The sequence below is a fragment of the Bos grunniens genome, chromosome 12, assembly GCF_055505025.1.
Source record: "Bos grunniens cultivar Pamir isolate PY7600 chromosome 12, Bosgru_T2T1.0, whole genome shotgun sequence".
Classification (NCBI taxonomy): domain Eukaryota; kingdom Metazoa; phylum Chordata; class Mammalia; order Artiodactyla; family Bovidae; genus Bos; species Bos grunniens.
The window spans coordinates 19,240,031-19,267,156 of record NC_141176.1 but is presented as its reverse complement, the minus strand read 5'-3'; the positions used below and the strand labels follow the sequence as shown (position 1 = coordinate 19,267,156).

General features: G+C 41.2%; 1 protein-coding gene across 7 annotated transcripts in view; it reads left to right on the top strand.

Annotated features, from left to right (window-relative positions):
* The window catches only part of CAB39L (calcium binding protein 39 like), a 117,929-nt gene that overhangs the window by 53,504 nt on the left and 37,299 nt on the right, over nt 1–27,126 (top strand). For all 7 annotated transcript variants that reach the window (XM_086329126.1, XM_086329127.1, XM_086329128.1 and 4 more), the window contains 3 exons: nt 7,099–7,267; nt 12,225–12,284; nt 17,428–17,493. In XM_086329126.1, coding sequence (XP_086185252.1) covers nt 7,099–7,267; nt 12,225–12,284; nt 17,428–17,493 — 295 coding nt within the window. The remainder of the gene's footprint in view (nt 1–7,098; nt 7,268–12,224; nt 12,285–17,427; nt 17,494–27,126) is intronic.

Here is a 27,126-nt window from a genome sequence, read left to right as displayed (position 1 = left end):
GTTAGTCAAAGCAAAATCTCTGAGGTTGATTTCTTAATTCTTCTCTTTTCTGTTTGTCTTTTTGTCTCACTAGTCAGAAGATATTCTTAATTGTATCTTCCATTGAAGATAAACTCAACTGAACTTTCCTTTCAACTACCCTATTTTTAATTTATAAGAACTCTTTTTTGTTCTCTGATTATTCCTTTTTCTGGTCTCTTGCACTTATCTCTGTGACCTTGGGCAAGCCTCTGCAGCTTTCTACCAAGTCTCAGTTTCCTTATCTGTAAAGTAAGAGTAAAATTTATAATATTACCTTTGCACAAAATAATGTTACATTATATGCATTGTCAGAGAGATTTTCGTGTCCAGACAGGGTTCTGCTATTTACTTGCTAAGACTTTGGGCAAGTTACCTAACTTCCTTAAGTCTTGATTTCCTCACTGCAATCTGAAGACAATAATAATACCTACTTCAGTAGGTCATTATGAGTCTTTTAGTGAGGTAGTTTCTGCAGAGTTTAGCACTGAGCACATGGTACTCTACTTGGTAACTGCTAGTCTAAAAAATTATTATTACTATCCCTCTTAAGAGCTGCAGTTCACACTGAGTAAAATTTTGAACAAATATAATTAAGACCATACATAAGTGTCAGAATAATACTGTAAAGGGAAGTGTTCGTTTTCAGTTCAGGTAGATCTTCAAGATTTAATGGGATATGATCTGCATACCTGGTCATTGGTGGAAAAGGCTGAAATGATCAGTTTGTACCCCCATCTGGAGATTCTAAAATGTTAACCTAAAGCATTTGACATTATCCTATAGGAAACGGGAAGCCATTGGATTGTTTTGGGAGAAAAATATCAGATTTGTGTTTCAGCAAGTGAAGACAAATTAATAGTCATTTGAAGTTGGTTTATAGGACTTCCCTGGTGGTCAAGTACTTAAATTAATCTCTGGATTAAATTAAATCCAGAGATTAAATTAACTGCCAGTACAGGCAGGAATCTGTCTGCCAGTGCAGGGATCCCTCCGTGTTCGATCCCTGGCCCAGAAAGATTCCACATGCCATGGAGCGACTAAGTCCATGCGGCACAGCTGCTGAGCCCGCACGCCCTAGAGCCTGTGCTCCACAGCAGGAGAAGCCACGGCAACGTGAAGCCTGAGCGCTGCAGAGAGTAGCCCGTGCTTGGCGCAGCTAGAGAACACCCAGGCACAGCAATGAAGACCCAGTGCAGCCAAAAATAAATAAATTATTTTAAGTTCATCTCCTTTGAAAAAATAAAATGGAGTTAGCTTGTAAATTAGTGATCCCCTGACAATGCTGAAATATGTTGTCCTCCTAAGATATGTTGGAGAGCACATCAGCTGATGTGGAAGAGAAGTGGTGTGGATGGTTTAAAACGGTATCTTCCGCAGTGAGGTCATTATGTGAAAGGAGACGTGCAGCTCCACGAACTGCATTCTTGGAGTGGGAATTATTTGTTTGGAGGATCTCCTTTCTGTAGTTGCTGTCACTGAATAGCAGTCAGATGATGGCAACTGTCTCTATTATAATGATTCTTCCTTTATTTTGTAACCCAAAGTTTAAACTCATTCCTTCACGTCCTGCTTTATAGACACCACTTATTGAATGTTTGCTATGTGCCAGGTACTACATTCAGTGTCTTTACTTATGCTGTTTCATTTACTCCTTCTATCAATACTCTGAGGACTAGGTATTATCCTCACCATTTTACAGATGAGGAAATTTAAACTTAGAGTAAGGCTATTGCTCAAGGTTATATATACAACTGAGTGACAGTCAATTTTTCAGTCCAGGCCTGATTCTAAATTCCATTTTAACCATTAATATATCCTTAAAAAGATTTGAAGCCCTTCAGATAGGAAGGAAAAGGGAATTATAGAAGACCCTGAGGACAGAGTAGACAAAAAGGAAGCCTCAAATGGAATCACTGCACCTGAATCAACTTTCCCCATCACCATTTTCTAGGTTAGCTTGAAATGCCTGCAGTTTAGCTAGCCGTTTGGTATAAAGGTCAGCATTTTTACTGAATTATGTCTTGCAAAGTTGCTCGAAAACTTAGAACATAACTTTACTGGTGCACTCATATATCAAATAATGATGTTATTTAGGGATATGGTAGTAACATGCTATATTGGACCTAAGTTGAACCATAAAGAATGTAAGACAGAAAGAAGTTGATTCTTGTCTATCAAGGAGAATCATTTGGATATGGGATACAAAACTTGGTAAAAGGATTTGGAGCCCAAAGTTTATGAAAAGATTATTTAAAAGGACTTTCTCACTGTAGACAGACTTTTCTCCTGCCCCATGCAAATGACATTCCAGGATACTGAGAGAATTTGAGAATGAGGTTGCTAAACTGCTCTTGGTGATCCATAAGGAACCACTGCCAGTGGAAGATGTTTCAAGTCCAATATTAAAATAATAAATTTCTCCTAATAATCTTATTTTTAAAAATTTTATTGCAAAACTTTTTTCAACCATATACAAAAGATAGAAGAAAGAAATCCCATGTTCCAACCTTCATAACCATTGATATTTTGCTGTGTTTTTTTTCCTCTATCTTCCCAACACCCCTCCCTTATTTTTTTTTTTGTAGTATCATTATGAACTAGTGGACTTAGTATGTTTTCATACATCTTATATAATTGTACTTTTAATCAAGCATCAATTTTTAAGTATATATAAGATGTATAAAAAACACTAGGAAAAGTTTTATAAAGTATCTTTCAGCAAACACTTGGCCTCCTCAATATAATCAAGAAGTTTTGCTTCTAATCTAGAAACATTTGTTAACTTTAAAAATAACAAGCTAACACTGTCCACTGAAAAGGCCTAGAAGCAGTAACAACCCAATGTTAATGAGTATCCCTAGCATTCAGATTGTAGTTTCTAAGAACCATTTCTAACTAAAAGGAGCCAGAGTCCTTTGTTCAGTTCAGTTCAGTTCAGTCTCTCAGTCGTGTCCGACTCTTTGCGACCCCATGAATCGCAGCACGCCAGGCCTCCCTGTCCATCACCAACTCCCGGAGTTCACCCAAACCCATGTCCATTGAGTCGGTGATGCCATCCAATCATTTCATCCTCTGTCATCCCCTTCTCCTCCTGCCCCCAATCCCTCCCAGCATCAGAGTCTTTTCCAATGAGTCAGCTCTTCGCATGAGGTGGCCAAAGTACTGGAGTTTCAGCCTCAGTATCAGTCCTTCCAATGAACACCCAGGACTGGTCTCCTTTAGGATGGACTGGTTGGATCTCCTTGCAGTCCAAGGGACTCTCAAGAGTCTTCTCCAACACCACAGTTCAAAAGCATCAATTCTTCTGCACTCAGCTTTCTTCACAGTCCAACTCTCATATCCATACATGACCACAGGAAAAACCATAGCCTTGACTAGACAGACCTTTGTTGGCAAAGTAATATCTCTGCTTTTCAATATGCTGTCTAGGTTGGTCATAACTTTCCTTCCAAGGAGTAAGTGTCTTTTAATTTCCTGGCTGCAATCACCATCTGCAGTGATTTTGGAGCCCCCCAAAATAAAGTCTGACACTGTTTTCCACTTTTTCCCCATCAATTTCCCGGGAGAAATATCAATAACCTCAGATATGCAGATGACACCACCCTTATGGCAGAAAGTGAAGAGAAACTAAAAAGCCTCTTGATGAAAATGAAAGAGGAGTGTGAAAAAGTTGGCTTAAAGCTCAACATTCAGAAAACTAAGAGTCCTTTGTAGAAACGGCTAATGCCAGGTCTGTGTTAGGAAATGTACAGGATGGCCAGAGAGCAAGGAAATGTTCACAAACTAGTGGGAGCGATATCAAACGGACAGGGGTCATCTGGAAAAGGCCACTTTCGCTTTTGATGTTTTTCCTAGCTCTGGCTGCCCTTGTTTCTTCTATCAGGAGCAACAAAAGTCATTTTTCTCCTTACACAATATAATCTGCATTCTTAAACTGAGATATTCTTGCACAAGATCTTTGTTCAAATCATTTTATGTGTAATATTAATTTTGCTCACCACCAGATGAGATAAGTGTTCTTACACTTTGGCTTTTATTAAATTTGAAACAGATTTTCTGTGCTATTATTTGAATAAGCATGCATATAAAATAGTGTGCCTTCTCCACACTGACACAGTTAACTATACGGTCCAGACTTCCCGTGTGGTTTCCCAGATAGCTCAGTGGTAAAGAACCTGCCTGCCAATGCAGGAGATGCAGGAGACTTGAGTTCAATCCCTGGGTCAGGAAGATCCCCTGGAGTAGGAAATGGCAACCCATTCCAGTATTCTTGCCTGGAAAATTCCATGGAGAGAGGAGCCTGGTGGGCTACAGTCCATGGGGTTGCAAAGAATTGGATATGTCTGAGCTACTGAGCATGCGTGTGTGCATATGATCTAAACAGCAAATCAGAAGGAGGATATGGTTCAGTTCTATAAAATAATGGTTTACATTCATTGGAATAACTTCTATCAGCAACCTGCCACTAGTTAGTTGTTGTGGAGAACATAGTGATTTGTCATGGTCCTTGTCCTTGAGACCCTTATCCACAAGTAGAATAAAATAGATGAGGTAAATATTGATTCTTTAACCAAACCTAAGGATATTAATGTTCTTGGGATTTGAAACTTAAGGTACTTAACTTATGGAGCACTTCTTTATAGAGCAATCAATAAACTATCAAAAGTCAGTATCCTGGAGGATAGTCAGGTTGAAACATGTGAATTACAAGTTCCTTAAAGGGTACTGAGGAGAATTGGAAATTTCTTTATATATCCCAGTATATTCCTAACTGTAAGAAGTTGTCAGCTCAGAGGAATGACCGTTCCACTCTTGGGCGCAAACCACTAGGATGGAATGACCACTGTTCTGACCCAGAGTAGCATTTTGAAAAATACTCTCTTGGTTCTCAAGAATAAATAGTCTCTGCATCACAGATGGTTCCGATAAACTTCACCTAATGAAACAGGGGGAAAAAAAGGAACTAATTATACACGAAAGTTGCGAGTAGAAACTTTTTTTCTATAGTTTCCATTTGATTAGTTAAGAAATGAGAATGGCTAGAGGTCATACAGTTTTTTCTGTAAGCCAAAGTTTGTGTCTCATTAGAGACCTAGTATTAAGAAGTTTAATCAGAGTTTGAAGTTTACTAAGTTCTTTATACACCTTTGAGAAAGACATTATGCTAAGCACTCTCTGGAGACTAGGGTAAGGACAGAGGCAGGTACCAGTAAGACACAGATACCCCATGGAGATTTGCACAGAGGAGGAGAGAAAGTAACACAATGAGTAAAGCGTATCCTTAGCAATTGAGCTGTTTGTGATGAGGTAAAGGAAACAAACGTATAACCATTTATTGCAATGGGCCATACTAAAGAATGAGAAACGTGTTAAAGTGGAATTACAGACAAGCTATTTAGGAGTCTGAAGGCGGGGAGGGTGACTCTGAATGGTAGGTGATTGGAAACACTTCGAGGAGGAGGTGGCATTTGAACTAAGTTTTGAAAAATGAGAGAGAATCTTAGAGGTGAAAACTTATGGAGCAGGGCATTCTAGGTTGAGAGAAGGCCATACCCCACAGAATTAAGGGAGGTGATGGGAGATGAAATTGAAAGGTTAAGTTTAAAGCAAAATTATGAACGTCCATAAATATCTTACTAATAAGTCATTTTAGGATTTTAATTTTGTGCCCCTTACGTTTTTTTCTTTAGGTCAACAGTCTTTTTTTTTTTTTTAATCACTTCTTCAGTGCTCTATTACTAAATGACTGTTCTTCTCCTTCACATTTCAGAAAATGTACCCCTCTTTATGAAGGGGTACATCTTTAATAAAACCCACCTTATAACTCTTCCATGCATGCCAATAGGCTGATTTTCAAATTCTTCTGATAAGAGAAATTGCTAATACTATAATTTGGCATTTTTTAATATTCTACAAAGAATTGTACCTATCTGAATATATTAGCATTTAATGTTAACATGAGTTTTTCAGGGAATATTCAGATGATATTTGGGAATATTATTCCACATAAAAATGGGACAAAATGAATAAACACCGCCCTGGTTTAATGACTTCTCTCAGAGACCTTTCTTTGCTGTTTTCCCTACTATAATTATAAATTTGAAGTTGCCAAGTAGCCTGTTGCCTAAATTGTGGGAAAGAGGTTTTATTCTCAAATCTGAAGTTCATGTAAATATTCTTTTGTTATTCTTGAATCCTCAATTTCCCTCAGCCCAAATTTATTCCTCAACCTACCCCAATATCTACAAGCTCTGTTGACTCTTCCTCTGAACAATATCCATGACCTACCCACAGTCCTCTATTCTACTACCAGTGCCCAACCCAAGCCCCCATCGTCTCTAGCTGGGCTGCTGTTCCTCCTCAGTAGCTAGTCTCCCTGATTGTCCTTTAGCTCTGCAGCCCATTCTTTCCTGTTTTACAGAATTCTCCACAGGGAGCCAGAATGATCATTTTTAAAGTATCTGATCAGCTGTGTTAATTGCGTACGTTAAACTCTGCAAAGGCTTCCTCCCACATTGACCTTGGCTTACAAAGCTGCTGGTTCTTTCCTTGGACCCTTGCACTTTCAGTTCCTTTTCCTGGAATGCTCTTCTCCTTCCAGGACCACTTAGTCTAAAGTAAAACAAATTAAGGGGTCACACTGTCTAGCGTACCTATTTTATTTTCTTCAGTTTCATAGCCCTGAAGTATATGAAATTATCTGGTCATTGTTTATAGTCTGCTTCCTCTCCCACCAGACGCATTTTCACTAAATTGTGAATGCTAGGAAGGCAGTGACCTTGTCTGCTGACTGTTGTATCCCCAACAAAAGATACTGTTGTATCTTTTCTAATCGATTCCAAGATTTCTTTAAGTATGTCGAACTGTGAACATTTGATATCGCTTCAGATGCCTTTGCTACTTTTAAGGTATCCCCAGCATCTGAAATAGTGCCAGGCACAGTGTAGATATATAGTGGGTATTCAGTGAGTGGTTTTTGAATGGACTGTGACAGATGGTACCTATGCTTCCATTAACAGCAGTATTGAAATGGTTCTTTTAATACATAGTTCTCTCTCTCTCTTGTTTGTGCTTTAGCTATGAAGTCCCACAGATCGCCTTACGTTGTGGTATTATGCTGAGAGAATGTATTCGACATGAACCACTTGCCAAAATCATCCTCTTTTCTAATCAATTCCAAGATTTCTTTAAGTATGTCGAACTGTCAACATTTGATATCGCTTCAGATGCCTTTGCTACTTTTAAGGTAATTCCTTGTCCACCTCCCCGCCAACCCCTGCCAGAATCAGCAGGGTTATTTAGTTTCAGTACCTAAGTCACTTGGCTCTAAGAGGCAGTTTAATTTTAAAAACCAGAAAATTGTGTTTCTTAGACCTGAGCATAGCCAACCGTGTATGATATGGATCGTAAGAGAATTCAGTAAACAGAATACAATCTACTAGACCCGTCTGTCACATGGTGGAAAGAGCAACTCAACATGCTTGTCATGGGGCTTCCCTGGTGGTCTAGTGAGTAACAACCCACCTTGCAATGCTGGGGACTCTGGTTCAACCCCTGTTTGGGGAAGATCCCACATGACATGAGGCACCTGGGCACATAAAAAGTCTCACCTGGCCAAACAACAGTTGTGCAGTGGCTACAGATGAAGCCCTCAAGAGTCTATCCTAGAACACGTGGTAAGAGGGGCCTTGGTGCGACAAATATGAAGAAGGACATTTAACACAAAGGACCGTTCCATTTCTTTCTAGCAAATATTTGTGCTGAAATAATTAAGAAGGTGTTCTCTATTAGTAAATCCTGTAGTGCCTTTTTTTTTTTTTTTTCCCCTTTTCTATCTGATGACCTTTCACCATCATGGAAACAAGTTAGTTCCTTTTTTGAAAAACCATCGATAAGACTTCACAAATAGCTGTACACCTACAGCAGCTCTAATGAAGGGGAGAAAAGCAAATTCAATTCAGCATTTATTTCTGAAAATTTCCCAAAAGATTTTTCAACATTTAATAGAATAAACAAATGTGATAATAATATCTTGACATCATATGATCAACCCAATTTAACTTTCAGCACAATATTGAAACACAAAGATAAATTACGACAGTTTGTACTTGAGCGTATTTTTTGTTGAACTTAAGTCCCTGATAATCTAAATAACCTTAAAAAAAAAAAACTCCTAGTATGCTACTGATATTGAAAATGCTAATTTTCTACATTTTACCAAAATGCTGTGTTCAATATAATGTAATGAACACAAGTCCCTTTTTAAAAATCAATTAATTAATTTATTTTTGGCTGCACTGTGTCTTCATTGCTGTGTGTGCAGGCTTTCTGTAGTTGCAGCTAGCGGGGACTATTCTTCCTTGCAGCGTGAGGGCTTCTCATTGGAGTGGCTTCTCTTGTTGAGGAGCACAGTTTCTAGAGCAGGGGCTCAGTAGTTGTGGCACATGGGCTTAGTTACTCTGAGGCATGTGGGATCTTCCTGGACCAGGGGTCGAACCCGTGTCCCCTGCATTGGCAGGCAGATTCTTATCCACTAGGCCACTAGGGAAGTCCCACTTTTTTTTTTTTAAGTAACTGCTTTCAAAGGGATTTGTTTACTTGATTGGTTGGCTGGTTTGGGCTTTTGTTTTTAACTTCTTAGGCTTAGCCTCTTTTTTTGACCTGTAGGATGACTGTTCTTCAGTTTAATTATTGACATTTTACCATTACTGGATTATATTTCCTCATGGCCTTGTCTGCAAATTTTCCATTCCCCAGAAAGATTCCTTACAAACACAGTCTCTTCCATGCTCCCCCTCTAAGAATTGACATGGTAAAAAGTAGTTTGAATTCCATCTCTGTCTGCACCTGATTTGCTGTACATCTTTGAGCAAGTTAGTTAACCAACCCTTGGGCCTCATTTTCTTCATCTGTGAGATGAGGAACATAATTGCCTTTTTGCAGAGTGGTGCAGATTAGAAATAACCTATGTAAAGTGCGAAGCACACTCCCCAGCACACAGTAAATGCAGCTGCTGCGAGCTGCTGTGATCTTGGGTCCCTGCCATGGAACGTGTGTCTCTGTCATTTCACCCCAAGTTCTTCCAGGCTGTGCAGAATTCACTAAAATACCAACATCGATAATTTTTAGCATAAGACTTAGACCGTGCAGAAGCTAGTCCTGCCAAACAGAATTCTTAGGAGGTGGGATGAAAGAATACACTATTCTGAATACTTTTTAAAATTTTTTTTAATTTTTTAAAATTTGAATTTTAGTTTTCTTGGCAATTTCCTGGCTTTTTCCTTTTTTGGGGGGATCCTAGCTATTTTTTTCCCCACTCAGTTCTTTGATCTTTAATAATGCAACAACTGTATTTGTCTATTGTGTATATATACATGTGTGTGTGTATATATATACACACAGACACACATATATAAGATATTATAGAAAAATCCAAGTGGACGTTGTGGCCCACCCTATATATATATATGGGGGCTTCCCAGGTGGTGCTAGTGGTAAAGTACCCACCTGCCAATGCAGGAGGTGTAAGAGACACAGGTCTGATCCCTGGGTTGGGAAGATCCCCTGGAGGAGGGCATGGCAACCCACTCCAGTATTCTTGCCTGGAGAATCCCATGGACAGAGGAGCCAGGCAGCCTGCATACAGTCCATGGGGTCACACGGAGTTGGCCACAACCAGTGACTTAGTGCGCATATGTATATATGGGGCTTCCTTGGTGGCTCAGACGGTAAAGAATCTGCCTGCTACGCAGGAGACCCGGGTTCAATCCCTAGGGTGGGAAGATGCCCTGGATATGGTACAGTCCCTCCAGTTTTGTGCATGCATTATTATGTGTATAAATTTGAGGGTATATCTATGTATATATAATGTGTACACACTCACTTATTGTCTCCATCCACACATATATGTGCTGGAGGAATTTTTCCCTACCCTATTATATATTCTATTGTTGGAGTTTAAAGTTATTTTTTCCCTTAGATTTGAAGGAGCCGCTGCTCACAGAACCCCTCCTTATTTAATCTCTTTCTTTGGTGTAACACTAATGGAGGGTGAATGGAAAACCTTCACAGGCAGCACTTATCTGCCTGGTACTCTTTCCAGTGTCACCGTCGTTGCAGGTGTAGGGCCCGAGGCCACGGCAGATTGTGAGCCTCGTACTCAAGGCTGCTGGCATCGTAGGTGCAGATGGCATCGTAGGTGCAGAGCTCCATGGGTGCAGCCATCCAGAGTGCCTGCTGCAGCCCATGCAGAGACCTTTCTAACCTGAGGCAGCTCAGAAAGCCACTAGTAATGCTCAGGTGATTGGAGATGTGAAAACTGGGCATTCCAAATATTCACTTAGAAAAAGACTAAGGACTCCAAAAGTATGCTGTGGAACTAGGGGGTCCCTGATGTAGCAACTAGTTTGAATTTTGACTGGGATGAATTCCTTAGAGGGTTTTCCCATTTTAAAATCCCAGTTCCAGAACTGTACTGTTACATTCTCCTGGGGAAACGAGTACATGTCTCCATTGATAGGTCCAGTGGTCAAACAAGTTGTGATGATAAGTAATAGGAAATGAAGTTAATAGACAGTTTCATTATTTTGGGGCTTGAAATTATAGTGCAAGCTGATGAGGACCTACCGTATATCACAGGGAACTCTACTCAGTACTCTAGTGACCTATGTGGGAAGAGAATCAGAGAGTGGATATATGTGTACATATATAACTGATTCACTCTGCTGTACAGCAGAACCTGACACAGCATTGTAAATCAATTATATGCCAATAAAAATTTTAAAAAAGAAAAAAGAAAACTGTAGTGCAAAGTACTTTAAATATTTAACCTTTTATTGAAATAAAAATAAGTGAGTTTCACAACCCAGGACTCAGTGGCAACCTGGAGGGGTGGGATGGGATGGGAAAATGGAAGGGAGGTTCAGGAGAGAGGGGACATATGTATACTTGTGACTGATTCATGTTGATGTATGGCAGAAACCAGCACAATATTGTAAAGCCATTATCCTCCAATTTAAAAAATTGTTTTAAAAAGAAGTGAGTTTTACCGTTGTGGCTGCCTTCCTTTTCTCTGTGAGGTTATGTTGTGTATCTTGTATATACTGTTAATTAAATTAGAAGTTTTAATTAAATATGTATTAAAGCATAAGAATTTATTTTGGAAAACTTGAAAATTCATGTTGTTTTTAATTAAATTCTGCATAGTACCTAGGCAAGGCATTTAACCTTTAAGTACATTAAGAGGATTATCTGGGGCTTGTTTTCTTTTGACATCAAGGTGACTTAAGGTTATAATTTAGGTGTGAATTTCCAATCAAATGTTCCTTTATGCTTTTGTTCAGTTTCCTGGGAGTTACGTCTATAATTAGATCAGGCTGCTTGTCCTCAACTTTGAAAGGGTGCGTTGTGCTGCTTAGTAACTGCACAACACTTCACAGCCCACTAACCCAACAGCAGGACTAGGACAGTGCTGAGATAAATGTCACTCTTGTGGGACTTCCCTGGCGGTCCAGTGGCTGAGACTCCATGCTTCCGATGCAGGGGCCCAGATTCCATCCCTGGTCAGGGAAATAGATCCCACATGCCATAACTAAGGGTTTGAATGCTGCAACTAGAGATCCCACGTGCCACAACTAAGACCCAGTACAGCCAAATAAATATGTAAAATAAATATAGTTTTTTAAATGTCGTTCTTGTGCTTCTGAGAATCCTAGGCACCTCCATTTCAAAAGTGATTAAGAAGAAAACTAAAGGTCAATCATTGAAAAATCTGTTACCTTGTGAGATACGGTTTTAGTCCATTCAGAGTTTTTTGCTTTTAATAGTTATTAATGACATTTTAAAAGATCATCATAAGCTTTATTTGAATATTGATTGTATCATATTTACAATGTATAATTATGGGCTTGAAGAAATATAATGTAAGCTTGTCTCTTTGGTGGCGTTTGTTTCGCTAGTTAAATTATTTCTGTAATCTAACAATGATACGAATTTAAAGCACTCTGTTGTTGTTTTTTACCATGAAACAAATTGTATTTCACACCTTAAACTAAGAAATGGAAATAATTCTGGGATGTAAATGAAACTATTCTGAAATTGTTGTGCTTCAAATTAATTGACTTAGAAAATCTTAGAAGAAAAGAATAGATTTGTAAAATTTATTACCTATAATAATTTTGTTTCATTGACTGCTCTTTTTCTAGGATTTACTAACCAGACATAAAGTGTTGGTAGCAGACTTCTTAGAACAAAATTATGACACTGTAAGTAGAAGTCATTTTTAAGTCTCTATCTCATTCTTCCTTTCTCTCTCTCCTTCTTAGATCTCTTAGCACTTACTTCTATTTATGAGAGAAGTTGAAACCAACCATCCACCCACTTGGTTTATTACCTAGAAGTCAGATCATTAAGAAACTATGAAAAATAAAGGATAGCAGGAGATCAGGGCGTCCTTGTTTTTCTTATCTCTTCCTGTTGTGCTCTGGAGCTCCAGGAAACAACCAGCACCAGCTCACTTTGACCTTGACTTAAGAGCATCCACGTTGCCCTTAAGAGGCAGTGTATATGCACGTGCTAAGTCCCTTCAGTCGTGTCCGACTCTGTGCGACCCCATGGACTGTAGCCCACCAGGCTCCTCTCTCCATGGGATTCTCCAGGCAGGAATATTGGAGTGGGTTGCCATGCCCTTCTCCAGGGGATCTTCCCACTCAGGGATCGAACCCATGTCTCGTACATCTCCTGCATTGGCAGGCGGGTTCTTTACCACTCATGCCACCAGGGAAGACCCAGAATACTGGAGTGGGTTGCCATTCACTTCCCCAGGGGAATCTTCCTGACCCAGGGATCAAACCCAGGTCTCCTGCATTGCACCAGATGCTTTACCATCTAAGCCATATAGGGTACCCCACTGTTAATAAAATGAATCCTTTTACATGGTTGATAACTAGTTTCCCTGACTAGTAGAAATACCAAAATATACATCTGTCTTCCAGCTTCCTTCTCTAAGGGTGAATCCATCTCATCCTTTTGATAATCAGCCATCATTGTTACTGAACCAAACTTACCCGGCATTCAACAAAGCCAGTCTGCTGACACCGAGTTGTGGTGAAGGAAAGTCCAGCATTTACTGCAAGGCAATAAATGCTCAAAAGACTCAAATCCTGAATAGTTTTCCAAGAAAGGGTGAGGGTTGTGAGTGGACCGTCTTCTGACTGGTTGGTAGTAAGGTGACAAGGTGGTATATCAGGGGTTAACCTCATCAACCCCTTTGTTTCAACCAGTATGAGGTCTCCGTACTTGTGGTCAGTATACAGTTAACTTCTTCCACCTGGTGGGGATTTCAGTCTCTCTTAAACAACTCAAGGATATGACTCAGGATATTATCTATAGATTTTATGGAGGAACTAAAGATCCCTGACTTTATTTTTGGCTAAACTATTACTGTTTTGTCTTGCTTGACTGTTGTCCTTTGTTTCTGCATTTTCTCACTTCTCTGATTAAATTTGCTCTTTGGAACCTGGGCCTTGGAGGGTAAACCTTTCCTAGAAACAAGATGTACTTGGGAGGGTACATCCCTGGGATTGCCCTCAGGGTCCTGCTTGGTTTCATTATGTGACTCTTCTAGGAAGCTTTCCCTAACATACACCCTAACCCCCTCACCCCCAAACACACACACACTCTCTCTCTCCCTCCCATTCTTCTTTCTCACACGTTTTCCACATTGTATAATATTATTATGGTGTGTCTTTATATCTTTTTGTCTGGTTCATAAGCTCCCTGGGAGGCAGGAACCTTATCTGTCAAACACGGGTTCAGAATGCAGTACAGATTTATGTCTAGTTGCTTTGCTTCAGAATCCTGCTGAATCTCTTACTAATTATGATTCTGAACAAGTTACTGTGCCTACTAAAAAATGAGGATATTAATAATAGCTACTTCACAGGGTTGTTGTAGGAATTTGACAAGATTTAAGGTTTTGGGGATAGCACCATGGATTAATTTTTATCATGATTACTTACATCCCTAATACCTAACTCAGTACCATATATTTGGTGGTGTTAAATGAACATTAAATAAAAAGACCCGACCAAGAGCTGCTATGCTTTTGCTAAGTGTATCAGCAATAGAAACAGCATTCAGTTCAGTTCAGTTCAGTCTCTCAGTCGTGTCCGACTCTTTGCGACCCCATGAACCACAGCACTCCAGGCCTCCCTGTCCATCCCCAACTGCTGGAGTCTACCCAAACCCATGTCCATCGAGTCAGTGATGTCATCCAGCCATCTCATCCTCTGTTGTCCCCTTCTCCTCCTGCCCTCAATCTTTCCCAGCATCGGGGTCTTTTCTACTGAGTCAGCTCTTCGCATCAGGTGGCCAAAGTATTGGAGTTTCAGCTTCAACATCAGTCCTTCCAGTGAACACCCCAGACTGATCTCCTTTGGGATGGGACTGGTTGGATCTCCTTGCAGTTCAAGGGACTCTCAAGAGTCTTCTCCAACACCACAGTTCAAAAGCATCATTTCTTCGGTGCTCAGCTCTCTTTATAGTCCAACTCTTACATCCATACATGACCACTGGAAAAACCATAGCCTTGACTAGATGGACCTTGTTGGCAAAGTAACGTCTCTGCTTTTGAATATGCTGCCTAGGTTGGTCATAACTTTCCTTCCAAGGAGTAAGCATCTTTTAATTTCATGGCTGTAGTCACCATCTGCTGTGATTGTGGAGCCGAGAAAAATAAAGTCAGCCACTGTTTCCACTGTTTCCCCATCTATTTGCCATGAATTAAAGTAAAACATAGCACAGGCTTAGAGACAAAACTTTACATGATTTGTTGCAGTGTTAGTTTAGCTGCTCTAGACCAGTACTGTCCAGTTGAAACATAATGCAAGCCACTGTGTAATTTAAAATTTTGTAGTTAGCCACACAAAAAGATAAAAGGAAACAGATAACTCTAGGAAGTTATGGAATACCCTACCCATATCCTGTGTTTTCACATATCCAAATCATAGAAATTAAACTATGGCTTTCTTCTTCATAAATTGTTTGCTGCTCTTCCTTTGAGATTAAGAATTATCAATGTAATCATGAAATCAAAAGTGATTTTCATACCCTAAAATTATCAAGAGAAAATCCATGGAATCAATTAGAGATCTTTGATCAAAGTATAAAATACGAAGGGAGAAAAAGATTACTGCCAGATATATCCAAAAGCTTCAAGACCAGAAGAGACTCATATATTTTTGAATTTAGGGAACAAACTATTATAGTTTGTTAAGTATTAGGGAACAAACTATTATAGTTTGTTCAGAATTTAGGGAACAAGCTATTATAGTTTGTTCAGTAACTGTAGATGCTGGATGGAGTGTTAAAGACTCATTGTTGTTCAGTCACTAAGTAATGTCCAACTCTTTGTGACCCCATAGAGTGCAGCACACCAGGCTTCCCTGTGCTTCACTATGGAGATAGTGCATAGTTTTCTCAAATTCATTAGATGTAATATTTATAATAAATGAAAATAAGAGGACAAAGATAGCTTATGACAAAACCTGTGTATCAACTACTCATTTTTTCTATAGAATGAGTGGAATAATGTGCTGTGCAATTTGCACTCAAGGATAACAAGCAACAATTTGAGAGACCGTAAGCTCATTCTCTTTGACCCTTGTTTACCTAAATTTGTCTTCATAGTCACCTCTTGTGTAATTTAGTAGTCTCACAGATACTGAGCCTATTGCACCGACCTGAGCATTGGCTTCAAGAACTCATGCTCCTTAAACATTTCCTACTTGTTGAGTTTCTTATTTCTTTAGTAGTAAACCTGAAGCTGGAGAACATGATATATGACCTAAAATAATGAAACTGGTAACCTACTACTGCTAAGTCGCTTCAGTCGTGTCCGACTCTGTACGACCCCATAGACGGCAGCCCACCAGGCTCCTCTGTCCCTGGGATTCTCCAGGCAAGAACACTGGAGTGGGTTGCCATTTCCTTCTCCAATGCATGAAAGTGAAAAGTGAAAGTGAAGTCACTCAGTCGCATCCAACTCCTAGCGACCCCATGGATCGCAGCCTACCAGGCTCCTCCGTCCATGGGATTTTCCAGACAAGAGTACTAGAGTGGGGCCAAGCAAGTCGATAATACCTTATATGCATGTATTTACATTTTATGGTTACAAGTAACATTTACGACAATGTTTGTCTGATACATTTAGTGACCCACAAAGTCCTTGTGTTCCATGACAATCAGAATAAATAATAAATCCTTCAAGTAAAAGAAAAAAAAATTACTGTGACTTTAACATGAGCTCCATGATTTTGTTTTCTCAGTTTCTGAATTCCTCTTGGGCATTCTCATCAGTGTGCACAGCTTGTCCTCATCACTCATACCTGGCATTTGGTCTTCCAAGGACCCTTTGCTACCCTCCCCAGCCCCTAAACTCTCTTGCCTTCAGTTCTCTGCCAGGCTTGCCCTCCCACCCAAGTGGCCTCTGAGTGTGCCTGTGTGTGACCAGAGGCTGACACTGGACTTTCCCAGCTGCCGGAACTCTGTGTTCAACCGAAGGGCCTAGATTGTGTTTGATGACCAATCACACTAGGAAACGGGCCCCTGTCACCAGCGTCCCCCAGCTTCTGGGGAGAGTGGAAGTGCTCCCGAGAGGCCAGTTGGGATTCACACAGCCATCATGTGGCAGAGTGGCCCTGTTCCTCTACCTGTTCATGCTGTGAGTTTGCCAGTTTGATTCTTTATGAGTTGCTAAGTGTCTTCAATCTTTTCTCAAATTATCCAAAGACTAATAGCTACCAGCAAGACTGCATAAATGCATTTCTTTAAAATGGCATAAAATGAGTTATCCTACAGCTCATTAGATGAGTTAATAGATGCTTTCTTCAGGACTTCCCTGGAGTTCTAGAGTTAAGAATCTGCCTGCCCACGCAGGCAGTATGGGTTCCGTCCCTGGTCTGGGAAGATCCCACATCTGAGGGGCAATCAAGCCCCTGCACCAACACTACTGAGCCCATGCACTGCAACTAGAGAAAGCCCATGCACAGCAACGGAGACCCCAAACAGCCAAAGATAAAATAGATGTTTTAGTCAAAGTGATTTATTGGGAGGACTCAATTACTCCATTTTCCTACTCAATTTCTAATTTGCAGAACTAAAATAAAACAGAGGGAAGCATGTCTCTGGTGTCACCCGCCTCCTCGTCCCCCAGTGTCTCTATGAGTAAGTGAGGATGGAGAAACGGGGAAGCCTCCCCATGGACAAAGGCAATCCGCCCAGAGATACACAGCACAACTGCTGGGCTGGGCTGAAGGACTGGGGATTCACTTCCGAAGCAAACAGACTTAATGCAGAGAAATCACTGCTGGGTTTACATTCTTAATATTTCTTTTTTTTTTTTGTTAGATTTTTGAAGACTATGAGAAACTGCTTCAGTCGGAGAATTATGTGACTAAGAGACAATCTTTGAAGGTAATGTCAAATTTCTTTAGGTTAGAGTCTCCAGAAGTGGACATTCTTGTTCCTAAACGACTGGTTCAGTAGTGGACAAGTAGAACTTCCCCGGTGGTCCAGTGGTTAGGACTCTGAGCTTCCACTGCAGGGTGAGGTGTTTGATCTCTGGTCAGGGAGCTAAGATCCCGCAAGCCATTCAGCACCACCAAAAAACAAACCAAAAAATAGTGGGCAAGTAAATACAGAAAAGGTATTCTCTTTTTTTGTAACTTGAGAAGTATTTTCTATGTTATGACCGCGTATATTAGTCACTCAGTCGTGTCCAGCTCTTTATGACCCCATGTAGCCCGCCAGGCTCCTCTGTCCATGGAATTCTCCAGGCAAGAATACTGGAGTGGGCTGCCATTTCTTTCTCCATGGGATCTTCATTCAGAGATGGAACCCAGGTCTCCTGTATTGCAGGTGGATTCTTTACCATCTGAGCCACCAGCGAAGCATATGTTATGACAGTTCAGTTCAGTCGCTCAGTCGTGTCTGACTCCTTGCGACCCCATGACTCGCAGCACGCCAGGCCTCCCTGTCCATCACCAACTCCCGGAGTTCACTCAGACTCACGTCCATCGAGTCAGTGATGCCATCCAGCCATCTCATCCTCTGTCATCCCCTTCTCCTCCTGCCCCCAATCCCTCCCAGCATCAGAGTCTTTTCCAATGAGTCAACTCTTCGCATGAGGTGGCCAAAGTACTGGAGTTTCAGCTTTAGCATCATTCCTTCCGAAGAAATCCCAGGGCAGTACTTTGTAGCAAAACAAGCTAAGTGCCCTGCTTCAAATACTGTTTGAAAGTAACAGTAAAAGTATTAAGTACAGGGTAAGCACAGGATGAGGAGTGTGTGTTTGTATGTAACCAAACAGCATTTGTGATATGAGATTCTGTCTCCAATGAATTGCCTGTAGAAATGACTGTCCCTCATCAGACAGGGACCCGGCAGAGTGGAGCCACATCCATCCATGAGGGACCTCCCCTTCCTCAGTGGAGAGGTGCCTGGAGGCAGCCATTTTGCCCACATGAGGAGGGGCAGCTCCTGAGGGGGTGGGCATTGGCTGCAGCTGCATCTCTGCCCTTCAGATCCTACTCAGAGCTTCAAAAGAAGGTTTTTGGCAGATAATAATTTGATGTCTTTTGTCAAGCTGTTTATATGATGCTTGAGCTTACTAAATATTATTTTATATTATTACATATTATTATTTTATTATTTCTAAAATATATTATTTTTACATGTTGACATTATAGAACAGTGCATTTGTTTCTAAATGTTGGGTACAGTTTTAAGCTCAACAGATAAATCTATATATTATTACATATTCATATTCTATATATTATTTCTAAAATATATTATTTTTACATACTGACATTATAGAACAGTACACTTGTTTCTAAGTATTGGATGCAGTTTTAAGCTAAAGCAATAAATTAAATCTGTCTCGTAGTACACATTTGTCAGTTCACTGTCCCTGTGACTGTGTCGGCCTTGATCGCGCTCCCCTGTACCTGCGCCCTCGCTGCTCCAGCTTTACCTGTTGAGGGGGAGATCAGTGGACTATTTTCAGACAGTCATTCAGCACTCTTTACTAACTTTCTCCTTGTGGAGAAACCCATACGGCGTGATCCACATAGGAAAAACATACCGTGGGTACGCTGCTCTCTGTACTGGAGGTGAAGTAATGAGACGGAGCCTCAGGCAAAGGCCATCAATGCTGTGTTCTCCCATGTCCAGAAAGCTTGTTAAAAGCAGTTGAAGGGGCTTCCCCGGCAGGTCCAGTGGTTAAGAATCCACCTCGAAGTTCAGGGGACATGGGTTCAATCCCTGGTCAGGGAACTAAGATCCCACATGCCGTGGAGCAACTAAGCCCGCACACCGCAAGTACTGAGCCCACACTCCATGCCTAGAGTCAGTGTGCCACAGTGAAAGATCTTGCATGACATAACTAAGACCCTATGCAGCAAATAAATAAACTAATTAAAAGTATTTTTTAAAAAAGAAGCAGTCAAAGATGAGAGTACATCCTGTTGGGACAGCCATGTACTGAAAGAGTCAAGCCAGGAAAACTGCATTACAGAGGCAGAGGACTTTGGAACAGGAAACAGAGGTGACAATGCTCTAAAGGGCCAACGTATAGCTAATCGCTCAGGAATCTTCCAAGTCCTTCCTCTTTTCAGTGGGCATCTGTCAGATATTGGACCAAAGTAGAGAGGTTGATGTGAACTAAGATGCTTGAACAGATTTGGATCAAGAAAGCTGGGGTCATGGGCTTAGAGTTGATCCTCGCACCATTTCCCACAGTGATGAGAACTTGTGGCAGATTTTTCTGAGATTGACAGTCTCTAGGGCCTTCAGATCAGATCAGTCGCTCAGTCGTGTCCGACTCTTTGCGACCCCATGAATCGCAGCACGCCAGGCCTCCCTGTCCGTCACCAACTCCCGGAGTTCACTCAGACTCACGTCCATCGAGTCAGTGATGCCATCCAGCCATCTCATCCTCTGTCGTCCCCTTCTCCTCTTGCCCCCAATCCCTCCCAGCATCAGAGTCTTTTCCAATGAGTCAACTCTTCGCATGAGGTGGCCAAAGTACTGGAGTTTCAGCTTTAGCATCATTCCTTCCAAAGAAATCCCACGGCTAATCTCCTTCAGAATGGACTGGTTGGATCTCCTTGCAGTCCAAGGGACTCTCAAGAGTCTTCTCCAACACCACAGTTCAAAAGCATCAATTCTTCGGTGCTCAGCCTTCTTCACAGTCCAACTCTCACATCCATACATGACCACAGGAAAAACCATAGCCTTGACTAGACAGACCTTTGTTGGCAAAGTAATGTCTCTGCTTTTGAATATGCTATCTAGGTTGGTCATAACTTTCCTTCCAAGGAGTAAGCGTCTTTTAATTTCATGGCTGCAGTCACCATCTGCAGTGATTTTGGAGCCCAAAAAAATAAAGTCTGACACTGTTTCCACTGTTTCCCCATCACGCCATGAGGTGATGGGACCGTATGCCATGATCTTCGTTTTCTGAATGTTGAGTTTTAAGCCAACTTTTTCACTCTCCACTTTCACTTTCATCAAGAGGCTTTTTAGTTCCTCTTCACTTTCTGCCATTAGGGTGGTGTCATCTGCATATCTGAGGTTATTGATATTAGGCAAAGTTATAAAGCTGACATTTTTTTTACCCAGATATCTCCCTTCTTGGACTTTTTCCTGCTTTTCTTTCCCACTGTCCTGTCATCCCGTCCTACGCATGTGCCCTCATTCTCTTCTCAAGATGTTTTCAACCCCACCTGGTCCTGTTCCCTTGTTAATATTTGTAAAAATGGCTAGAGCAGAACCCATCAAATGGTAAGGACTGGATATATTTGCTAAAGAAAATTGAAGTAAATTTCATTAATAAATATTCTTCATCATTGTCCCCAGAGTTCAGTCTCTGGAAGGCACTGATCTACTCTAAATAAATAATTGGGACTAGAGTATGAGTTAGAGGGCTTCCCAGGTGGCTCAGTGGCAAAGACTCTGCCTGCCACAGCAGGATATGCACAAACAAAGCTAATGGAGGTGATGAAATTTCAGTTGAGCTGTTTCAACTCCTAAAAGATGATGCTGTGAAAGTGGTACACTCCATATGCCAGCAAATTTGGAAAGCTCAGCAGTGGCCACAGGACTGGAAAGGTCAGTTTTCATTCCAGTTCCAAAGAAGGGCAATGCCAAAGAATGTTCCAAGTACCACACAATTGCACTCATCTCACAAGCTAGCAAAGTAATGCTCAAAATTCTCCAAGCCAGGCTTCAACAGTATGTGAACCGTGAACTTCCAGATATTCAAGCTGGAGTTAGAAAAGGCAGAGGAACCAGAGATCAAACTGCCAACATCCATTGGGTCATCGAAAAAGCAAGAGAGTTCCAGAAAAGCATCTATTTCTGCTTTGTTGACTATGCCAAAGCCTTTGACTGTGTGGATCACAACAAACTCTGGAAAATTCTTAAAGAGATGGGAATACCAGACCACTTACCTGCCTCCCGAGAATCTGTATGCAAGTCAAGAAGCAACAGTTGGAACTGGACATGGAACAACAGACTGGTTCCAAGTTGGAAAAGGAGTATGTCAAGGCTGTATATTGTCACCCTGCTTATTTCACAAGTTGGAATCAAGATTTCCAGGAGAAATATCAATAACCTCAAATATACAGATGACCCCACCCTTACGGCAGAAAGCAAAGAAGAACTAAAGAGCCTCTTGATGAAAGTGAAAGAGGAGAGTGAAAAAGTTGGCTTGAAACTCAACATTCAGAAAACAAAAATCACGGCATCCAGTCCCATCACTTCATGGCAAATAGATGGGGAAACAGTGAGAGACTTTATTTTGCGGGGGCGGGGGGGGGGCCTCCAAAATCATTGCAGATTACATTGAAAGAAGCTTGCTCCTTGGAAGAAAAGCTATGACTAACCTAGACAGCATTTTAAAAAGCAGAAACATTACTTTGCCAACAAAGGTCCGTCTAGTCAAGGCTATGATTTTTCCAGTGGTCATGTATGGATGTGAGAGTTGGACTATAAAGAAAGCTGAGTGCCAAAGAATTGATGCTTTTGAACTGTGGGGTGGGAGAAGACTCTTGAGAGCCCCTTGGACTGCAAGGAGATCAAAGCAATCAATCCTAAAGGTAATCAGTCCTGAATATTCACTGGAAGGACTGATGCTGAAGCTGAAACTCCAATACTTTGGCCACATGATGCGAAGAACTGACTCCTTGGAAAAGACCCTGATGCTGGAAAAGATTGAAGGCAGGAGGAGAAGGGGATGATAGAGCATGAGATGGGTGGATGGTGTCACCGACTCAATGGACATGAGTTTGAGCAAGCTGCATGAGTTGGTGATGGACAGGGAGGCCTGGCGTGCTGCAGTCCATGGGGATGCAAACAGTCGGACATGACTGAGCGACTGAACTGAACTGGATTTGATCCCTGGGTCAGAAAGATCCCCTGGAGAAGGAAATGGCAACCCACTCCAATGTTCTTGCCTGGGAAATCCCATGGACAGAGGAGCCTGGTGGGCTATACTCTGTGGGGCCACAAAGAGTTGGACACGACTGAGTGACTGATCATACACACGCTCATGTATGAGTTAGACTTTTTCCTACCAGGATGCATTTACATTTACAAATCCAAGCCTCTTTACCCAGTAGATATATGATTAGTACAACCCATAATACACATTTGGTGGGTAGCAAAGGTGAGAAAGACACATTTTTCACCACCTGCTCCCCATCATCCAGCTTCTCTTCCTCTTTTTACCTGGTTCTGCAGCTGAAGACCTCAGCACTGTTCCCAGTGACACTCGCAAAGAGCATCTGACTTTGTACAGTATCTGGTATAGAAAGTCTCCTTTAAACTCTCCCCTTTTCGGGACTTCCCTTGCTGTCCAGTGGTTAAGACTTTGCCTTTTAATGCAGGTGGTGCAGGTTCGATCCCTGGGTCAGAGAACTAGTTCCCACATGCTGCAACTAAATACCCCGCATGCTGCACAGAAAGACCTGGCACAGCAAAGAAAGGCATTAAAAAAAAGCTCTTCCCTTTCAAAATGATTGTTACCTGCTCATTTACAGATGCCCCAGCCCACTCGTAAGGTCTCTTTCTTGTTCATTATTAATCCACCCACACAAACTGCATGAGCCATGATTCCTGCCTAAAATCCTTTACAGTTGACTATCTCACCAATATTTGACTTACAACGTGGTAAAACCAAGCATTGGTCAGACATTGAAAGGCACTAGTAAACGGCAGAGAAGGCATATCAAGAATGCAAGAATTGTTCAAATCATTATTGAAGATGTCCTTTTTGAATGCTAGATTCTAGGCAGAGGTATTGCTTAGATGGTCTTGTATCACTCTATTCAAGGAATGAACTCCTTAAATATTGCTTGCTCTTTTCTTCAACCGAAGAACATGGTTCTGGAGAATTCCCCCATGTGCTGGTGGGTTTTCCTTTGGGAAATTAGATCTGTGGTAGCAGTGTGTCCTGTTTTGATGTAAAAATGTTTATATCAATGTTTATATTCTGTAGTATTTTGCACATTGATATTTCATAATTTTAGAAAACAAGAGAGGTTAGATTATTGTAAGTGTATTTACTCACAGTACTGTGTAAGTAATGGACTGAAAACTAGGCTATTTTCTGATTCCAAAGTATTTGCTACCTGCTGCTTATTGTTAATCATATTCTAAATTTTTTGAACTATCTTGAGGTGCTTAGATTCCCGGTGTCAATAAAAAGTAATTAATAGAGAAATTCCTTTCACTCAGGTGACACAGCTTAGGAATCTATTTCTTATCTTCTTCAGAGGCCTGGTATTTAATTACTAGCAGGAAAGATTATAATTCAAAAGAAGCTTGGTGGAATTTTGGATTTGGGGATGGCTCTGATCAATTTTATTAAAATATAAAGTTTTTATTTTTAAAGCTCACATTATTTCTACATATGGTACATGGTTTCACTGTGTGCTTTTAAGCCTGTAACATGAAATTTAAAGAAACAGAAATATGAATCTTTTGCCATTTACTTAGTACAGTATTTCTTTATAATGCTTTGTATTATTATGAAATGCAACACTTTTACTATCAGTAGTAATGAATAGACTAATATCTAATGACTAAAAGACTCAGTGTTTTTGGCCAAGTGGTCTAACACAATTGCTTCCTTCTGAAAAGCAGTGAAATTATAGATTGATAGAATTTATATGTAGGCATCCCCATGTAATAAAAATTGAAGTGACTTTATCTGAACTTAACTCAAAATATCACTGCAATAAATATTTATTGAATGTGTGTGTGCAAAAATTTTAAATTTTTAAATGAAATTTCTCTGTGGTCAAAAGACCTTTTGATATGTGTAGGAGTATATGATGCTGCTGCTGCTGCTGCTGCTGAGTCACTTCTCGTGTCCGACTGTGTGCGACCCCATAGACAGCAGCCCACCAGGCTCCTCTGTCCCTGGGATTCTCCAGGCAAGAACACTGGAGTGGGTTGCCATTTCCTTCTCCAATGCATGAAAGTGAAAAGTGAAAGTGAAGTCGCTCAGTCGTGTCCGACTCTTAGCGACCCCATGGACTGCAGCCTACCAGGCTCTTCCATCCATGGGATTTTCCAGGCAAGAGTACTGGAGTGGGGTGCCATTGCCTTCTCCGGAGTATATTATATATGTGTATATGTTATACATATTATATTAAAAAAATATGTATCTACATAGAATTTATAGTTACACAGAAGCTATATATACATAAGTGTGTGTGTGTGTGTGTGTGTCTGTGTGTGTGTGCGCTCAGTGGCTTCAGTTGTGTCTGACTCTTTGCGACCCCATAGACCGTAGCCCGCCAGGCTCCTCTGTCCATGGAATTTTCCAGCAAGAATACTGGAGTGGGTTGCCATTCCCTCTCCAGAGTATCTTCCCAACCCAGGGATGGAACCTGCATCTCCTGCACTGCAGGCAGATTCTTCACCACTGAGACACCAGAGAAACCCATATGTGTGGGTATATATGCAGATAAATATATATGTATGTATCTGTATGTGTATCTTCAGAAGCTTCTTGCCAGTTTTACAACCTAGCATAATTTTTTTGAGAGTCTGGGAGCCATCCCCCTGGAATGTGAACATCTAGGAAGATAGCACTCCTGCCTCTCCATCACCGGAGAATTTAACCTTGGTCCTGCTCTTCAAGCTGTAACCATTTGCTTGTCAGAGCGATTAGAAAAGATTTATTATCCTCTTCATTAGTTGGATAAAAGCAGCTAGGTAAAACAAATGGCTACTTCCATGGCCGGGTGAATTCAGAGTGGACTAGGAAAGAGTGCTGTCAAGCCTTCTTATAGGGGAAAGAAAGGAAAGTGAAGTTGCTCAGTCGTGTCTGACTCTTTGCCACCCTGTGGACTGTATGTAGCCCACCATGCTCCTCTGTCCATGGGATTTTCCAGGCAAGAATACTGGAGCGGGCTGCCATTTCCTACTCCAGGGGAATCTTCCCAACCCAAGGATCGAACTCAGGTCTCCTAAATTGCAGGCAGACTCTTTACTGTCTGAGCCACCAGGGAAGGTCTCTTACAGGGGAGTGACCAGTTATCTTTCGTCTTGAGAGTTTATGTATGTACTGGATTATAACTGTTTGCCTGTATAAATGAGACAGGATTGTATGTCTTTTAATGTCTTCTGTGTAGAGTGCCTATAGCGTCATGCTCTGGATACACATATTCAGTGATGAAACTGCTTTCTTTCTTTTCTACACTTTGTGGAGAGGATTCTGTGTTGTTTGGACTTTATTTCCCCAACAGTATCCACACACCTCACACAGGTTGCCAAGGCTACTAACGTGAGCAGGATTTGACACATGCCCTTGTGAAGCTTGTATTCTAGATAAGTTTACCAGTAACTCTGTTCTGCAAAGCAGAGTAAGTACAACTAGGAAAAAGCAAAGAGCACAAAGGCAGGAGAGGAGATTCAGCTGAGGAGAAAAGTTGAGGTTGAGCTATAGAAATAGCAGGTAGAATGGTGGTTATAAGGTGAGGGGCAGGGGGATGGGAGATGTGGGGCAAAGGGTACACGCTCTGGTTATAAGATGGATGAATTCTGAAGATCTAATGTACAGCATGATGGCTATAGTTATTAATACTGTATTGTAGGTCCAGTGGTTAGGACCCCAAGTTTTCAATGCAAGGGGTGCAGGTTCCATCCCTGGCGAGTAACTGTGATCTCACATGCCACGCTTGCAGCCAAAAAAAAAAAAAATTCATAGTAATATTGTAGTGTATGCTTCAAAGTTGCTGAGAGTGGATCTTAACTAGTCTCACCACAAAAAGAGGAAAGGGTAACTACATGAGGTGATGGATGTGTTAACTCAATTGATTGTGGAAAATATTTCACAGTATGTACTCATATCGAATCTTCATGATGTACACTTTAAATGTATACAGTTTTGTCAATTACACCTTGCTAAAGCTGGGGGGAAATTGGAGCAAGGGGAGTTATGCCACAGAAGCAGAAGAATGAAAAAAAAATAAGTGAGGTGGTAGAGGGAGAGATGCAGTAGCAATGAGTCCAGTCACAGTGGGGTTTGTTTTGGATTTTTAAAAAATATTTTTGTTTATTTGGCTGCACTGAGTCTTAGTTTTGCTGTCCCTATGGTGAAAATAAAAGTTCAGCTATTTCCTGCCAGAGGGTCTTCAACTATTCTCGCTTTTGGCATTTGTTTTGAAGTATCTTAGTCTATTTGGAGAAGGCAATGGCTCTCCACTCCAGTGCTATTGCCTGGAAAATCCCATGGACGGGGGAGCCTGGTAGGCTGCAGTCCATGGGGTCGCTAAGAGTCAGACACAACTGAGCGACTTCACTTTCACTTTTCACTTTCATGCATTGGAGAAGGAAATGGCAACCCACTCCAGTGCTCTTGCCTGGAGAATCCCAGGGATGGGGGAGCCTGGTGGGCTGCCGTCTATGGGGTCGCAGAGTTGGACACAACTGAAGCGACTTAGCAGCAGCAGCAGCAGTCTATTTGGGCTGCTGTAACAAAAAATACCATAGACTGGGTGACTTAATGCACATTTATTTCTCACAGTGTGGATG